Here is a 17,426-nt window from a genome sequence, read left to right as displayed (position 1 = left end):
AGTCCCACCTTATGTTGTCTGGTATTTTATCCTTAAAGGAACAATAAAAAAAATAAAAACTGTAAAATTCTTTATTCTCATTTTTCATCCAGGATGTTGGTAACAACCTATATGCTACGGTTATTTTCCACATCCCTGATGTTGTTGCTATTTTCAAATATCTATTATGGTAAAAATGTCCATAGCTGTATATATTTTATTTATTCTCTAGGTGAACAGTTTTTAAAGTGTTAAAAAAATTTACAGTACAGTATTTTATTGTTTAACTTTTCACTATTATGTTATTCTTATATACTTTTCTACGGTACATATTTGAGTTACCGTTATTTCTGTGATCTTTTTTTTGGCTTCACCGATTCTGGAACCTGAACGCTCTCCTACACTGGAAAAAACTAAATCTAGATAAGTAATTTCTTCTTAAAATTAGTGCATTTGTTCTTGAATTGAGGAGATAAAAGAGACATTTTGCCAATGGAATAAGACAATTTACACTTAAAATAAGAAAATACAATTGCATTGTCTTATTTCAAGAGCATATTATCTAATTATCTTATTTAAAGAGTAAAAATGCTCATTCCATTGGCAAATCATCTTATTTATCTACTCAAATTAAGGGTAAATACACTTAATTTAAGACGTTTTTACTAATTTTTAGATTGTTTTTGCAGTGTATATTTTTTTCTCCGGTGTTTTATCGTCACAAGAGAAACAAAATTAACTCTCTGCATTTAACCAATTAAAGGTCTTGCTCAGGATCCCAGAGTGGCAGTCTGTGGGGTTCGAACTCACAACCTCAGGATTCCAAGCCCTATGCCACTAGGCCGCCACCCCCTAATAGAGCTGCTCTCTAATTTGAGTGTTGTTCCAATTTGAAACACAAGAGTTAATCATTACTTATTGCTCCTATTATTTTCCCCCCATTGTTCACTGACTGACTGCATGAACAGCAGAAAATTTTTACATCTGATGTCATTTTCTTGCAAGGAAGTTCAAGTTTTCTCTAAAAAATAGCAAAATACATTTACACTGGAAAAAATCAAAATCTAGATAAGTAATTTTTTCTTAAAATAAGTGCATTTGTTCTTGAATCGAGGAGGTGAAAATGACATTTTGCTAATAGAACAAGACAATTTACATTTAAATTAAGAAAATACAAGTGTGTGGTCTTATTTCAAGTGCATTTTATCTATTTATCTTATTTTAAGAGTAAAAATATTCATTTCATTGGCAGATCATTTAATTTACCTACTCAAATTAAGGGTAAATACACTTATTTTAAGACATTTTTACATATTTCTAGATCGATTTTCCAGTCAATGAGGTAAATCTCACGCTGCAAAAAATGCAAATCTAAGTCATTTTTTCTTAAAATAAGTGCTTTTTTCTTAAATTATGTTACAAAGTAACAAGACAGTTACTTTGTTCTGGAAAAACGATCTAAGATAAGTCAATATTTCTTAAGTTAAGTGCATTTACCCTTAATTTGAGTAGGTAAATGAGATGGTTTGCCAATGGAATGAGTATTTTTACTCTTAAAATAAGATAATTAGATAATATGCACTTGAAATACAACAATACAATTGTGTTTTCTTATTTTGAATCTAAATTGTCTTGTTCCATTGTCAGGGTTTCTCACTAATGCACTTATTTTAAGAAAAAAATATTTATCTAGATTTCGATTTTTTTTCTAGTGTGCCAATTGAATAAGACAATTTACATTTAAAATAAGAAATAAAACAACTGCAGTCTCTTCTTTCAAGTGCATAAAAACTAATTATCTTATTTTAATGGTAAAAATGCTCACTCTATTTGCATATAATCTTTTTTCATACTAAAATTAAAGGTAAATAAACCTATTTTAAGACATTTTTGCTCATTTTTAGAACGTTTTTGCAGTGCAGCTTCATTTCGTTGCTGATTTAAATATCTACTCTTATTCTAATCTGATTCCGCTCTACGTCACAGAAAAACAAACCTCCCTAGAAGCCATCAACCCTAACTGTGATCATAAGTCACAGCTCGGCGTTTTCTATGACCGCTTTCTGCATGTTTTGCCTTTTTTTGCGCCTTTGGATCTGCAAGTTTTGTTTTTCTTTCTGCGGATTCAAACAGTGGTTAAAACCATTGCAAAGTCTGCTGACTTTAACAAATATACTGACCTCTTCTGGGAGACAAATAAGCTTCTTTTAGACATGCAATACCGGCTCACTAACACATATATATTTATGTATATACATGTCTTTATGTATGAATATGCAATAAAAATCTAGAAGAACAACACTACCACTGTACTACGGAAGGAATTGCCTTTTCGGTTGTTAGTGATACAATAACAGTGTATTTTTATACACCAGGAAACACACAAGACGGCTGCGAGACACCTAACATATTGTACCACTCTGAAAACTCAGTTCTGTTTTTAACCACATCCTGTTTTAACTTCTTTAAAGCTGCAGTTAAAACGCTTTAGAAGATTCGTGTTTTTCACTAGAGTGACTTTATTTTGTAGCGGCTAAATAAAGACTGTCCAAAGCTGCAGTCTAGCAGCCACCAAGACCCACAGGAACACTGGAAATGTTGAGAATGCCTGGAATATGGCTCAGCGCTATAAATGATTGCAGTACAGCCGATCCACAGAGCAACCACTCTACGCCTGCAGCGCACTGCAGAGCGGCTGCACCACTTTAAATTGCTATGTGCTGCTAAAGAGGACAGGAAGAGTGCGTGGAGGTGTGTACGAGCTAACTACAAGTATGCGAGGGGGTGGAACTTATCAATAGAGAATTACGAGAAGTATTGACGGTTATAAGTATTACAGAAAGTTTAGAAATATGCAAATGTGGAATTTAAAGGAGAAGAAGGGTCAGCGGCGAGTTTTAGAGGAGTGGACTTCCTTCCTGAGTTATCTCGGAATGTGAAAGCTTCTCCTTATCTCCCATCTGTCTGCCCTCCTCTAAACCTAAACATGAATACTACACTGCAAAAAATCTGAATCTAGATTAGTCATTTTTTCTTAAAATAAGTGCATTTGTTATTTTGCCAATGGAACAGGTCAATTTACACTTAAAATAAGAAAACACAAGTGCATTGTCTTATTTTAAGTGCATTTTATCTAAATATCTTATTTTAAGAGTAAAAATACTCATTCCATTAGCAAATAATCTCCTTTACCTGCTTAAATTAAGGGTGAATACACTTAATTTAAGACATTTTTACTTATTTCTAGATCGTTTTTGCAGTGTAAGAGTGGTTTTCGTTTTATTTTATTTTTGTTAACGTATAAAATTCGGAAAAGTGTGGATTAAACCCGAGTGCGCATCTGTAAACCCTCTGGGTGTCTCTAATCACCTTTGCACATCTAGAGGCTGCAGATCTTTACCACATAGCTCAGCTGAAGTTAAAGTCTGGTTTATGCTCAGAAACCAGGTTGTCACAGTTAACGCAGATACAAATATGCGATTTTGTGTTTGTAAATACGTGATTGCTATTGATTAACTTGGACTTGCACTGCAAAAAAATTAAATCTAAATAAGTAATTTTTTTCTAAAAAGAAGTGCATTTTTTCTTGAATTGAGGAGGTAAGTTCAACACTTTACCAATGGAACAAGACAATTTACATTTGAAACAAGAAAAAACTATTCAATTATCTTATTTTAAGAGAAAAAATACTAACTCCAAATCATCTTATCAACCTACTCAAATTGAGGGTAAATATGCTTGATTTAAGAAATTTTAACTTATTTTTAGATCGTTTTTGCAGTGTAGACAACTTTTATTCTTACACTGAAAAAACAATCTAGAAATATGTAAAAATGTATTAAAAATAAGTGTATTTACCCTTAATTTGAATAGGTAAATTAAATGATCTGCCAATGGAATGAATATTTTTACTCTTAAAATAAGATAATTGCATAAAATGCACTTGAAATAAGACCACACAATTGTATTTTCTTAATTTAAATGTAAATTGTCTTGTTCTATTGGCAAAATGTCATTTTTACCTCCTCGATTCAAAAACAAATGCACTTATTTTAAGAAAAAATTACTTATCTAGATTTTGATTTTTTTCCAGTGTATTTTGTATACACTCTGTATATACAAAATGAGATTTCATTTAATACAGCTTTTCAGGCAGTAAATTAACATTTCCGTTCCATAAAGTGCAGTACAATTTGTCCATTTTAATATATTGACTTTTATTTACAAATTTAGACATCTACAGATGCTCTTTATTGGCCGTTATCTCACCCTACATTTGACAGACTGACATTATAATGTTTGCTTATTTATAAAATTCATTTGAAATTCAACCTTAGCCATTTTTATTCCGTCCAAAATTCCCAAACGGGAAGTTTTGCAACATGTGTGAAAGTTTAAGCAGAAATAAAGCAGTTTGAGCAACTTCTGTGTGATCGTCGACTAAGTCATGAACTTTGTGCATTTAGGTATCATAGAGCAGTGTTTTTCCAACCCTGGTCCTCAAGGCACCCTGCTCTGCATGGTTTGGATGTTTCTGAGCTTCAGCAAAGCCTGATAATCTGCTATCAATTGATAACAGGTGTGTGAAAGCTGGGAAACATCTAAACTAGGGATGCACGATATTGGGATTTTGGTCGATATCCGATATGCCGATACTTTAAAACTCATGTAGCCGATAACCGATATCGATACTGATGTTAAAGCTGGACAAAAATAAGTAGTCATTGAAAATAGCAGTTTTGTCATCCATTTCTGACACTTTGAAAAATAATATACTCAAATATATTTTTATATGCTGATATCAAATAGATTTTTAAAAACGCGGCATCGATCTATTTTACTTTCAAAATCTCGTGAAATTTCATCGTTCTGTTACAAACTCTCGTGATATTTTGCAAATTCTTGTGAGATTTTGTTAGTAAAATAGATCGATACCGTGTCAATATATCAACATATAAAAATATGGCAACATTTGGTGAATTTTCGGGGGATTTCGTAGCATAACGATGACATATAGCAATATTTCATTAGTAAAAGAGATTGATATGGTGTTTTTAAATGGCAATATATCAGCATATGAAGATATTGGGATATTTTAATGTATCAATATTTTTTCCCTCGTCTTTAGAAGTTTTTAAGTCTGTAAAAAAGAAGTTTTTGAGGAAGAAGAAGAAGTAGTATTATTATTTTTTTTTTTTAGACTTTAGAAACTCAGAAGCTGATCAAATATCGGGTTAAATATCGGTGGGGTGGCCGATGTCCGATATTCAGTTTTAAGGCCGATACTGATAGGGGGCCGATTATATCGTGCATCCCTAATCTAAAACATGCAGGGCAGGGTGCCTTGAGGACCAGGATTGAAAATCACTGTCATAGAAGGTAAACATGCACCATAGAAGGGAACCTGGGTTGGGTTCAGGCTGAATTTTAAACCAGGAAGCATAACAGCTTGTTTTTGTCTAAAGGTCAAAGACGGTTGAAAATGATTTATTATCAATCTGCAGAGAAGGAAGCACAGTAGAGTAAAACGCTCCAACCCTTGCTCTTTGATTAGCCGTGCATGCACGCACGGCTAGTAGTTATCCTCTGCGCGTGTGAATATTTTTCCTGTGTTGGCAGCTGAACCCTACAATCCCCATTGTGTGCAAAGAGAAGCAATAGGAAGAAGATGGAGGGTGATTAAGGTGAAACTGGTATCCTCTTGCTGTTCCGGTCCGCTCTGTGGGACAATGGAAGGGCTTCTCATCTGTTTCACACCCACCCCGCCTTTCTCACTGCTCAAGCTGCCTTTTCTTGTCTGATTTACATAAGAGTTCAGTATCTGGTCAGAATGATTCCAGATTACAGGGTCACAGGTTCACACAGATAGTATTTCTCCAGTAGAAGCAGGCTTTTGTGTAGAGGTGTTGGGAGGTACGTGTATTCTCATGTTTTAAGATGTTGTGGAGTCGCCCCTGAACTCTTCTCATCTGGCAGACGGTATAAATAGACAGCAAGCTTATGAATATGTGCAGTAAGAGCTTCTCTGACATGCACAGCTGTCATCTTTGTTTTTGGCTTTATTAAACAACTCGATTTCTCCTCCTGTGATCTCTGTTCACAGGATCCTAATAGTCCCCCCGCACCCCCCCTGGGGGGCCCTGGGAACAGGCCCTCTTTGTTTCAAAATGCCACCTGCTCCGGGCGTGTTGTTCCTGACAGCTATCCTGCTAAAAAAAAAAAAAACACGAGGAGTTGAAATCTGATTCAACTAAGCAGATTTGGTTCTTTAAAATGTTCCAAACCAGCCCTTTAAAAAGCAGCTTCTGGTGTAACAGAGGAAACATTATGTTCAGCAGGAAGTGTTGAAATCAGGTGTTTTGAAACCTGGTTAAAAAAAAAAAAAAGTGGTAATGTTAGCAGGTCATTGTTTGCAGGAAAGCATGACATGTGGTTAGAGTCATTTTCTTTCTGTCTTCGATGAGGCGACTTGAACCCGACATGATTTCCATCCGTGATTAAGCAGATTTCTGAGGGCTTAAAAGAGGGGTGCAATTTATCCTCTTTAAACATTTTTATTATTTCATAATATGCACCCATTAACTGAACCCAATAATGACTTGCCCACTTATTTAAAGGCGAGTTAGTTTTGTTTTCTTCCAATCATCCGACAGGGTAAATTCCTCAGAGAGTTCTAGACTGACAAAGCTGCTCCTTCTCTGTGTGTTGCAGAGCACTGTCAGTCAGCTGGCTGGAAAAAAGATGCCTACTATGTTTGTTTTTTTTCTCATCTAAAAGAAGATCAACTTCTCTTTGAGGAAAAGTTTCCAGTCACACAAAAACAACAAACACCTGAACTAACAAAATATAATTTCTGCTGAAAATGATGTGTTGCTTTCTACTGTCGCCACATGCTTTTTGCTAGAGGGGTGATTGTCACAGTCAATGTCTTGGGGTGTCCCCATCCAATATTAATAATGAATATGGGACCACTATTAGACAAAAAAAAACACATCGTTTTCTATCAGGCGGTGTTCTGTCAGATCAGCATAACCGTAGCATGCGCAAGAATTCAGATTTATGTTTATCACTTTGGTTTTGTACAAAAAATTACGGTGGACCTGAAGTGCAAACTGCAACTACAAATCTAAAAGCGCAACTACATTAAGGAAAGCGCAACTACATAAAGCAAAGCGCAACTACATTAAGGAAATCGCAACTACAAATCTAAAAGCGCAACTACATTAAGGAAATCGCAACTACAAATCTAAAAGCGCAACTACATTAAGGAAATCGCAACTACATAAAGCAAAGCGCAACTACATTAAGGAAATCGCAACTACAAATCTAAAAGCGCAACTACATTAAGGAAATCGCAACTACAAATCTAAAAGCGCAACTACACTAAGAAAATCGCAACTACAAATCTAAAAGCGCAACTACATTAAGGAAATCGCAACTACAAATCTAAAAGCACAACTACATTAAGAAAAACAAAACTACATAAAGCAAAGCGCAACTACATTAAGGAAAGCGCAACTACATAAAGCAAAGTGCAACTACATTAAGGAAATCGCAACTACAAATCTAAAAGCGCAACTACATTAAGGAAATCGCAACTATAAATCTAAAAGCGCAACTACATTAAGGAAATCGCAACTACATAAGGCAAAGCGCAACTACATTAAGGAAATCGCAACTACATAAAGCAAAGCGCAACTACATTAAGGAAATCGCAACTACAAATCTAAAAGCGCAACTACATTAAGGAAATCGCAACTACAAATCTAAAAGCGCAACTACATTAAGGAAATCGCAACTACAAATCTAAAAGCGCAACTACATTAAGGAAATTGCAACTACAAATCTAAAAGCACAACTACATTAAGAAAAACAAAACCACATAAAGCAAAGCGCAACTACATTAAGGAAAACGCAATTACATTAACCTACCGGAAAAGGTAGGTACCAGTGGGAAACATGAGACATCGCTGATTGGACGACGGCGCCGTTTGTCCCTTGAACCGGAAGTTGCGTCGTCTGAACAGTCCAGCTTCTTTTAAGTGTGTCTTCAGTGTACGCAAACTGACTGAAATTTCGTGATTAGTCTTGAGCATATCCATTATCACCTCGTACGTATATCCTGATTCAAAATATTCCTGGATAACGGCAGCTTTGTTTGGGGCGCCGACAATATCCATGTTTTCAAAAGCCGCAGCAGGCAGAATGACTTCCGGTTCAAAGGTCAAACGGCGCCGTCGTCCAATCAGCGATGTCTCATGTTTCCCACTGGTACCTACCTTTTCCAGTAGGTTAATGTAATTGTGTTTTTCTTAATGTAGTTGCGCTTTGCTTTATGTAGTTTTGTTTTCCTTAATGTGGTTGCGCTTTGCTTTATGTAGTTTTGTTTTCCTTAATGTGGTTGCACTTTGCTTTATGTAGTTTTGTTTTTCTTAATGTAGTTGCGCTTTTAGATTTGTAGTTGCAGTTTGCACTTCAGGGCCACCGTAAAAAATAGACTTTAAACTCCTTCAATGGACATGTATCCCTTTAGTCATGTACAACAAAAAAAACTATTTAAAGGTCAGTTCACTATACACTTCAAAAAACACCAAAAAAGTAGGTAATCAAATAGTCCGTTGAGATAGTTTAAAATCTAATTTTCATACAAAACTAAAGGGATAAACGGGTAATGACTATAGGTATGCTGGTCTGACAGAACACTGGAATTTAAAATCTTAAACGTTTTGCTTCTGTTCAATGTTTGTGTTGCTCATTGGTTAATAAGACATGAGGCTAGAGCTGAAATATTTAAACAGATTAATCGATTATTGAAATAATCAAACTAATTTAGTAATCAAGTAATCATTATCTGGATTATAGACACTCTAAAACATGCGTTTAGCTAACAGAGAAACCCACTTAGAGCAGTAAATATACTCAAATTGAAAAAACAAATTTACATATTGCACCTAAGATTAAAAAAAAACTTTTTTGTCTGTCAACATGCTCTATCCAGACTTGTCAGTTGGAAAATTTAAGAGTTTCGCCTGGTTTGATTTGGTATTTCTAAAGAACCTTTGGCTATCTGATTATTAATAGAAAAAAATTGTAAACAGATTAATCGGTTCTCTGTTCTAATAATATCACTTTTCTAACACTATACAGTAGAAAATGATGTAATACAAGGATGCATTGGTGCTAATATTATAATGGGTCCATTTTCAAAGCTGCTACATTGGTATCATATCGTAAATAAAGACGTTTTGGGACATCCCTAGTAACTCTCATCAGGACGATGATTTAACTTTATATGTAATATATATATATATAACCTAATTAAAATCCATGTAATGGAAGGAGAATCTGTTTAATTAACTGGATTTGATCACATATTTGTGTAAACTGTAAACTGACTTTATATTTGCTTTACAGAAATAAACTGAGGCTAAATGTTGAACAGCTTTGTCATTGCTGCAATGATTACTAGGTTTTGCACTGCCAAAACGATCTAAAAATTTGTTAAAAATTTATTAAATTAAGTGCATTTACCCTTAATTTGAGCAGGTAAATGAGATAGTTTGCCAACGGAATGACCAGTTTTACTCTTAAAATCAGATATCTAGATAATATGCACTTGAAATAAGACAATGCAATTGTGTTTTCTAATTTTAAGCGTAAATTGTCTTGTTCCATTGGCAACATGTCTCCTTTACCTCCTCAATCCAAGAACAAGTGCACTCATTCTAAGAAAAAATGACTAATCTAGATTTGGATTTTTTCCAATGTGTTATAGACAACAGGAATCGATCTAGAAATATCAAAAAATTTCTTAAAATAAGTGTATTTACCCCTAATTTGAGTAGGTAAATTAAATGATCTGCCAATGAAATGAATATTTTTACTCTTAAAATAAGATAATTAGATAAAATGCACTTGAAATAAGACCACACAATTGTATTTTCTTAATTTAAATGTAAACTGTCTTGTTCTATTGGCAAAATGTCATTTTTACCTCCTCAATCCAAGAACAAATGCACTTATTTTAAGAAAAAAATTACCTATCTAGATTTTGATTTTTTCCAGTGTAAAATCTTTTATTCAAAATAACCAAAGACATTAAATCATGGTTTTTTGTGCGTACTGTGAAAGCATGGAGGTTATAACACCATGAGAATCTCACGTTGTTCCTAAAGAGTCAAGGTTTTTTGTTTTTATGCGTGGTTAACGCTGCGACCCTGGGCTGCTCAGAAAAATCACCCGCTTCGGGGACAAACTGTTCCCAGCAGCGCGGAGGTCACCGGCTTCAACACGAGGCAGAAATCACTGCATGTTAAACGTGACAAATGTACAGACCTATAAAGATGATTGTACCTGAAAAACTCTCAAAACAAAAAGGACCTCCCCCTCCTCCACTCTCTTACTATTACTCATCCACAAGCAGCTAAAGCCCACACAACCATACGCTGGCTTCCTCCCTTAGCAGGCAAGTTATCGTCGATGTGATTGATTACGGAAACCGGCTGCCTAATAAAGATGCACTCATTTAGCTCAGGATCAATGCAAGCACATCACACACACTGCAAGAGGAACAAGCAGGGGTGGTGAAGAGGGAAACAGGGCGGTGTCAGGCATTATGGAATGCAAATAATGTCCTTATGCAATCAGTAGTTATATGTTAAAATCAGATATTCGTCAGTGCAGGTTGTTTTTAAGACCGACGCATTAACAGAACCCCGATCTAAGGATTATTTTACACTGGAAAAAATTGAAATCTAAATAAGTTATTTTTTCTTAAAATAAGTGCATTTGTTCTTGGATTAAGGAGGTAAAAGAGTCATTTTGCCAATGGAACGAGACAATTGACACTTAAAATAAGAAAACACAATTGCATTGTCTTTTTTCAAGTGCATATTATCTAATTAGCTTATTTTAAGAATAAAAATACTCATTCCATTGGTAAACTATCTAATTTATCTACTCAAATTAGAGGTATATACTCTTAATGTAGGAAATTTTTACTTATTTCCAGATTGTTTTTCCAGTGTAGGCTGATTTGCCTAAAATAATCCTGTTTTTTAGCCTGTTTTGCTTTTCTTCCTTCATTTACATGCTTGTAATGATGCAATAATAGCAAATTGTACACAAGTCACAGCTTAAACAAAGCAACAAACTTTATAAAAGTCTTTTTCTAATTGAAATGCATCTGGAAATCAATAGATTTAAGGAATAATTCATGTCTGCACTGGAAAAAATGAAAATCTAGATAAGTAATTTTTTCTTAAAATAAGTGCATTTGTTCTTGAATCGAGGAGGTAAAAATGACATTTTGCCAATAGAACAAGACAATTTACATTTAAATTAAGAAAATACAATTGTGTGGTCTTATTTCAAGTGCATTTTATCTAATTATCTTATTTTAAGAGTAAAAATATTCATTCCATTGGCAGATCATTTAATTTACCTACTCAAATTAAGGGTAAATACACTTAATTTAAGACATTTTTACATATTTCTAGATCCTTTTTCCAGTGTGTATCACAGACACATTTGATGCATCGCCCAGCTAATATTTTTGGTAGAAATATGCTTTAATTTGCATCAGTATCATCTAGTACACTGGAAAAACGACCTCGAGATAAGTAAAAATTCCTTAAATGAAGTGTATTTATTCTTAATTTGAGTAGGTAAACGAGATAGTTTGCCAATGGAATGAGTATTTTTACTCTTAAAATAAGATAATTAGATAAAATGCACTTGAAATAAGACAAGGCAATTGTGCTTTCTTATTTTTAAATGTAAATTGTCTTGTTTTATTGGCAAAATGTCTCTTTTATCTCCTCAATCCAAGAACAAATGCACTTATTTTAAGAAAAAATGCCTTATCTAGATTTCGATTTTAACTTATAGTTGGAAAATGTAAACGATTTGTTGTAGTTGTTATTGAATAATATATTTATTTATTGCACTGTGGCCTATTTGGCCCATTTTTTTCCATGCCATTGTCCTCCACAAGAAGCTAAAAGCTTATCTAGAGGAAAGGAGCCACTGATTACAGCAGGCTTTCACTCAGGTCATATTTTTGCAGAGTGGAAATCCATTACTGGCAGTGGCACAAGCCACTGTTTTCATGGTTGCCTTAAAGTGAAGGAAACCCCCAAACAATGAGGATCTAACAGAGAGAGGGTGAGGGCATTTCCAAAAAGACTTGTTATGTCTTAATGGAGACTCTCAGTCTCTCTACAAAAAGAAAAAAATAAACAATTACAACAAAAAGAAAAAACCTACATGGGATTATTTATCTCAAATAAACTGAATCCAATTTCACCGTTTTATTCTCTTAAAGATCTAAACCAAATATTACTTATTAAGGTTTAATGATGTCTGCTGCTCCCTTTATGTAAGCTTTTTTAAACTCCTAACTATTGCTATTTTATTTTAAAGTGATAAATTCAGCAAATATAGCAATGATATTTCTTAATAACGTCAGCTATTATGAGGAGCCATTTGGTGGGAAAATGAATTGGTTTTTTTTTTATGGTTTCAAGGTGAATTTGATTTATTAATTTTAGGAATTAGTCATCAGTAAACATTGAATTTCATAAAGTGGAATTAAAGAGGAGAAATATCTAACTAATTTGAGTGTGAAGGGTTGGGAGGGCTGATTATTATTAGTATTTTTTATCTTTAGTGGCATCTTGCTTTAACTCTGTATACTCCATATAAGCTACTGGGAGTAGGGATGCACGATGTTGGGATTTTGGCCGATATCCGATATGCCAATATTTTAAAACTCATGTAGCCGATAACCGATATCGATACCGATGTTAAAGCTGGACAAAAATAAGTAGTCATTGAAAATAGCAGTTTTGTTATCCATTTCTGACACTTTGAAAAATAATATACTCAAATATATTTTCATATGCTGATATCAAAATGATTTTTAAAAACGCGGTATCGATCTATTTTACTTTCAAAATCTCGTGAAATTTCATCGTTCTGTTACAAACTCTCGTGATATTTTGCTAATTCTTCTGAGATTTTGTCAGTAAAATAGATCGATTCGCGTCAATATATCAACATATAAAAATATGGCAAAATTTCGTGAATTTTCGGGGGATTTCGTAGCATAACGATGACATATAGCAATATTTCATTAGTAAAAGAGATTGATATGGTGTTTTTAAATGGCAATATATCAGCATATGAAGATATTGCGATATTTTAATGTATCAATATTTTTTCCCTCGTCTTTAGAAGTTTTTAAGTCTGTAAAAAAGAAGTTTTTGAGGAAGCAGAAGAAGTAGTATTTTTTTTTTTTTTTTTTTTAGACTTTAGAAACTCAGAAGCTGATCAAATATCGGGTTAAATATCGGTGGGGTGGCCGATGTCCGATATTCAGTTTTAAGGCCGATACCGATAGGGGGCCCATTATATCGTGCTTCCCTAACTGGGAGCAGAATTTTCCTGAAGGAGTAATCCCAACGGATGAATAAAGTTGAGACTAAGTCTAAGTCTATTGCAAAGAAATGGACAACCTGTGCAAGAGCCGGTTTTTGGGTTTTACCAACACAGGTAGCAATTAATCAATATTTAGGTCCTGGGATAAGAGGGGAGCCTCACTAGATGGATCACATCCACAAGAACAAACTTTAATTGTAGGAACAAGTCTTATTTTTTGTTTTTCAATGCAGCTAATGTTTTATGGATCTCTAAGATGTTCTACAAAAAAAAAAATCGATTTCATTTTCAAATAATTTTTTCTTAAAATAAGTGGATTTTTCTTGGATTGAGGAGGAAAGGGAGATATTTTGCCAATAAAACAAGACAATTTACATTTAAAATAAGAAAACTCAATTGCGTTGTCTTATTTCAAGTGCATATTATCTAATTATCTTATTTTAAGAGTAAAAATACTCATTCCATTGGCAAACTATCTCATTTACCTATTCAAATTAAAGGTAAATACACTTAATTTAGGACATTTAACTTATTTCTAGATCGTTTTCCAGTGTAAAGAACGTGTTCTCAGTTCTGAACCCTCTAATTAAGGTTTTCACCAAATAATTTTATTACAGCCTACAAATGTCGTTTCTGTGGCTTTTCTTTTTCTATAAAGTCCAGAAAGGTATTAATAATTAACACAATTTAAAGTAGGACTTAACTTTTTTTTTTGTTGTTGTGTGCAAACCTTTTCTTAGCCCACTATGTCAACATGCTTACTTCCTGTCTAACATCCAGATACGTTCTGGTTTTCTCAATTTAAAAGTCTGTTCTAGTCAGGAGAATGTGTAGCGTAGGGCTGACGTACGGAAGTCCGTAAAGGACACTCCTGCTGTGACGTTTCCTCCCACTTTCCCCGCCCACTTTTCTAACTAGTAACATAAAAGTCAGACAACAAACAAGAAAAAAAAAACTTCTGCTAAGAGGATTTGAAACAAGCTGGTAGACCAAAGTTACTTAAAAAAATGAAACTAAATACAGCAATTACCATCAACCCAGACCACTAGATGGCGGTAAAGTGCAATTTGGATATAATATAACCTGTAGCAGTTTAATTTAAATAGATTACACTTTTAAACCTGGCAATTTTAAAGCATATATGAACAATGATGGTGGTTAAAAGTTCACACATGGATGGTCTGGTCCTGTTCATGTCAGGCCTCTCTGTTCAAAGCCCGGTTGGTTAAATACAAAACATTATAGAGTTGGCCATTTACTTTAAGGCTTATCAAGATCCTGGACTGGCAATAAGATGTGAAACTGTGCAACACGACTAGGATCTATTTTATCAACTCAATTCACTTTATTTCTATAATTATTATTTATCACAACACGTCATAAAATTAACCAGATCATCCAATCAGTTTGATTCAGAGTTTTCTATCTAAGGAAAACAAGCTGATTGCAGCGACTCATTTACTCTTCAGCAATCCCTCACACAAAGCATGCTTGTAGCGACAGTGGAGAGGAAAAACTCCCTTTTAACAGGAAGAAACCTCCAGCAGAACCAGGCTCAGTGTGAGCGACTGGGGTTCAAGGAGACAGAAGCAGAGATACAGAAAGAATCACTCAGTGTTGTCAATCCAACCATAGCTTACATGGTTAATTAGCAAGGGTCCTTTCTGTATCCTACAGAGAGTCACATCTGGGCTCCATTATTTATACCATATCTGTCCCATATAGAAATAGCTCAGCATTACATGGCAGCTGCTCTGAAATATAATGTTACAGAAGAGAAAGGAGGCTCTTTAATGAGGATTTTTTCATTCGACTTGTTTTTCTTTTTCAGGAGAGTGAAATGGTGTGAAATGACAGGATAACATTAGTGGGAATGGGGGTGTAATGTTGGAAGGAGGGCATTAAACAGTGGGGCCAATTTAGATTCTGCCAATATCTGATTAAATCCCTTTAAATGCGCCCTAGTATTCGACATCCAGCCTCTTATTGGTCATTTTACTAAAAATATACCCTTTTTTTGCCCCAGATCTCTGGTAAAAGCAGCTAATCGCCTCTTTTCACTGACCTTTTGAGTTTGCATATCTAAATAGACTTAACCGTGAAGCCTAGAAGTGATAACCCAGCGCCTGCTGAGGCACCAGCTGCGTCTCCTCCAGACTCATCCAAACGCGCACAATCCTACAGACATCAAGCAGCACTTTCCATTCAAGATTTCCGCAATTATCCTTGTTTGTTTGTTTGCAAACATTATTTCTAGACATTTAAATCTGAATTTAAAAAAAGAAAAGAAAACAAACTGGCCCCAAAGAGTCGCGTGTTTTTGGAGTGACTTTCCCCGCAGGGAGGGGCCCCTGAAGCCGCCAGATGTTCTGCCTCAAAACAACAGCAGCAACCCGAGAAATGTGGAAAATGTTTTCACCTCAGAGGTTTTACAGAAGCGCTCTTGCATGAGCTGTGATCCTCTGCAGCTGTTTGTAAAAAAATAAAGCTTCAGAGAAGATGAGGAGGAGGAGGGGGAAAAAAGTGGTTAAAATCATCAAATTACAGCTGGATGGAGCTGTCAGCAGACTGCTGGAGAGTTATAACCACAATTAAACAGAGTTTAAAAGTTTCTGAAGGAAAAAAACAGCAATAAAACATCTTAAAATAACTTTAGTTTACGGTCAGTTAAAGTGTGTCCTGTAGTGAGCATCTAGTGTCAGATATCAGAGGGATTTACTGCTTACCTACAGAGACAGCAAACAGAAAACAGAAAATCCAAATCATGCCCTTTATTTCCCAAACTGATGTCCTTCGCCTCTCCATGGCCGCCAGGAAGGTTGACTTCAAGAAAAAAAATCAAAACAGATGAAAGCAGAAGTGGAAAGTAGGATCTGCTTCTTCGGCTGCTTCTCTCTCTGCGTCTGTTCACGTTTAAACTGTAGTAAAAAGCAGAGAGACAAACCCTTTGGTGCGCAAAGACTGTGGAGGAAAGTTCATTAGCCCCGCCCCCTCCATATACAGGAGCCCCGCCTCTTCTATCTTAGGGAGCCCCGCCCCCGGAACTTAAAAACACAAACATGGATTTATTATTCATGTCTATGATGAAATATCTGCAAATGGCAAAATATGCTTTAAAATATGCTTTAAAAATAAAAGTCATGAATTCGTTATTCATGTCTCTGATAAAACATCTACAAAGTGCAAAATAAAAATAAAAGACTGGACCTCTGCATTTTACGGAAGAGGATTAGGGCCACCAGAAAAAAACAACAGATTTTAAAATTTTATTTCAGTTTAATATTGGGAAATGTTGGTCAAAAATCTGAGATTAAAGTCCGAATTCTGACTTTTTTTCTCATGTCTATGGAGGACCAACTCTGCCATATTTAAAAATAAATACAGAAATAAATAAATGCTCAATAAATAAATAAGCATACAATTAATTGCCAACAAAAATACAATAAACAAATAAGTGTAAGTAGAAATAAAATGATACAGTGAGACATAAATGTATATAACTCTTTTAATTAGCTTCTTTCTTTAAAAAGGGCAGACAGAAATAAATAGCGGCGAAGAGATAACTAAGGTAAAAAAAAATACAAAGGAAGAATAAAACAGACAAAAATATTATAACATGCACATAAATAAATACTTAAAAATATAAGTGATTAAAAAATAAAGTTGAAGATTATAAAGGACAAAAAAATAAATAAGGTAAATATTACAAAGGCAAATAAATATAGAAGCTAATTAAAAGAGTATAATTTAATTTCTACTTACATTTATTTGTTTATTGTATTTTTGTTGGCAATTAATTGTATGCTTATTTATGTATTGAGCATTTATTTATTTCTGTATTTATTTTTAAATATGGCAGAGTTGGTCCTCCATACATATCATACTGAAATAAAAGGTAAAAATCAGTTAACTTTTTTATTTTTCAGTGGCCCTAATCCTCTTCCATAGGATTTACTGAGCCTTGTGGAGTTAAGTTTGTTCCATTAATGTTACAAACACAGATTTTG

At 34.4% G+C, this 17,426-nt stretch overlaps 2 protein-coding genes across 2 annotated transcripts in view; one reads left to right on the top strand and one right to left on the bottom strand.

Moving 5' to 3' along the window:
• The window catches only part of vsir (V-set immunoregulatory receptor), a 41,180-nt gene extending 24,791 nt beyond the window's left edge, over window positions 1–16,389 (bottom strand). The window contains exon 1 of the mRNA XM_038281412.1: window positions 16,146–16,389. Coding sequence (XP_038137340.1) covers window positions 16,146–16,224 — 79 coding nt within the window. The 5' untranslated portion in view covers window positions 16,225–16,389. The remainder of the gene's footprint in view (window positions 1–16,145) is intronic.
• The window catches only part of cdh23 (cadherin-related 23), a 240,909-nt gene that overhangs the window by 161,533 nt on the left and 61,950 nt on the right, over window positions 1–17,426 (top strand). The gene's annotated exons all lie outside the window — the stretch shown is intronic.

This window comes from Cyprinodon tularosa, unplaced genomic scaffold (genome assembly GCF_016077235.1).
Source record: "Cyprinodon tularosa strain WSP-4 unplaced genomic scaffold, ASM1607723v1 ctg170, whole genome shotgun sequence".
Classification (NCBI taxonomy): domain Eukaryota; kingdom Metazoa; phylum Chordata; class Actinopteri; order Cyprinodontiformes; family Cyprinodontidae; genus Cyprinodon; species Cyprinodon tularosa.
Note: the sequence above shows the minus strand (reverse complement) of the source record. Positions and strands in the feature narration are given on the sequence as shown.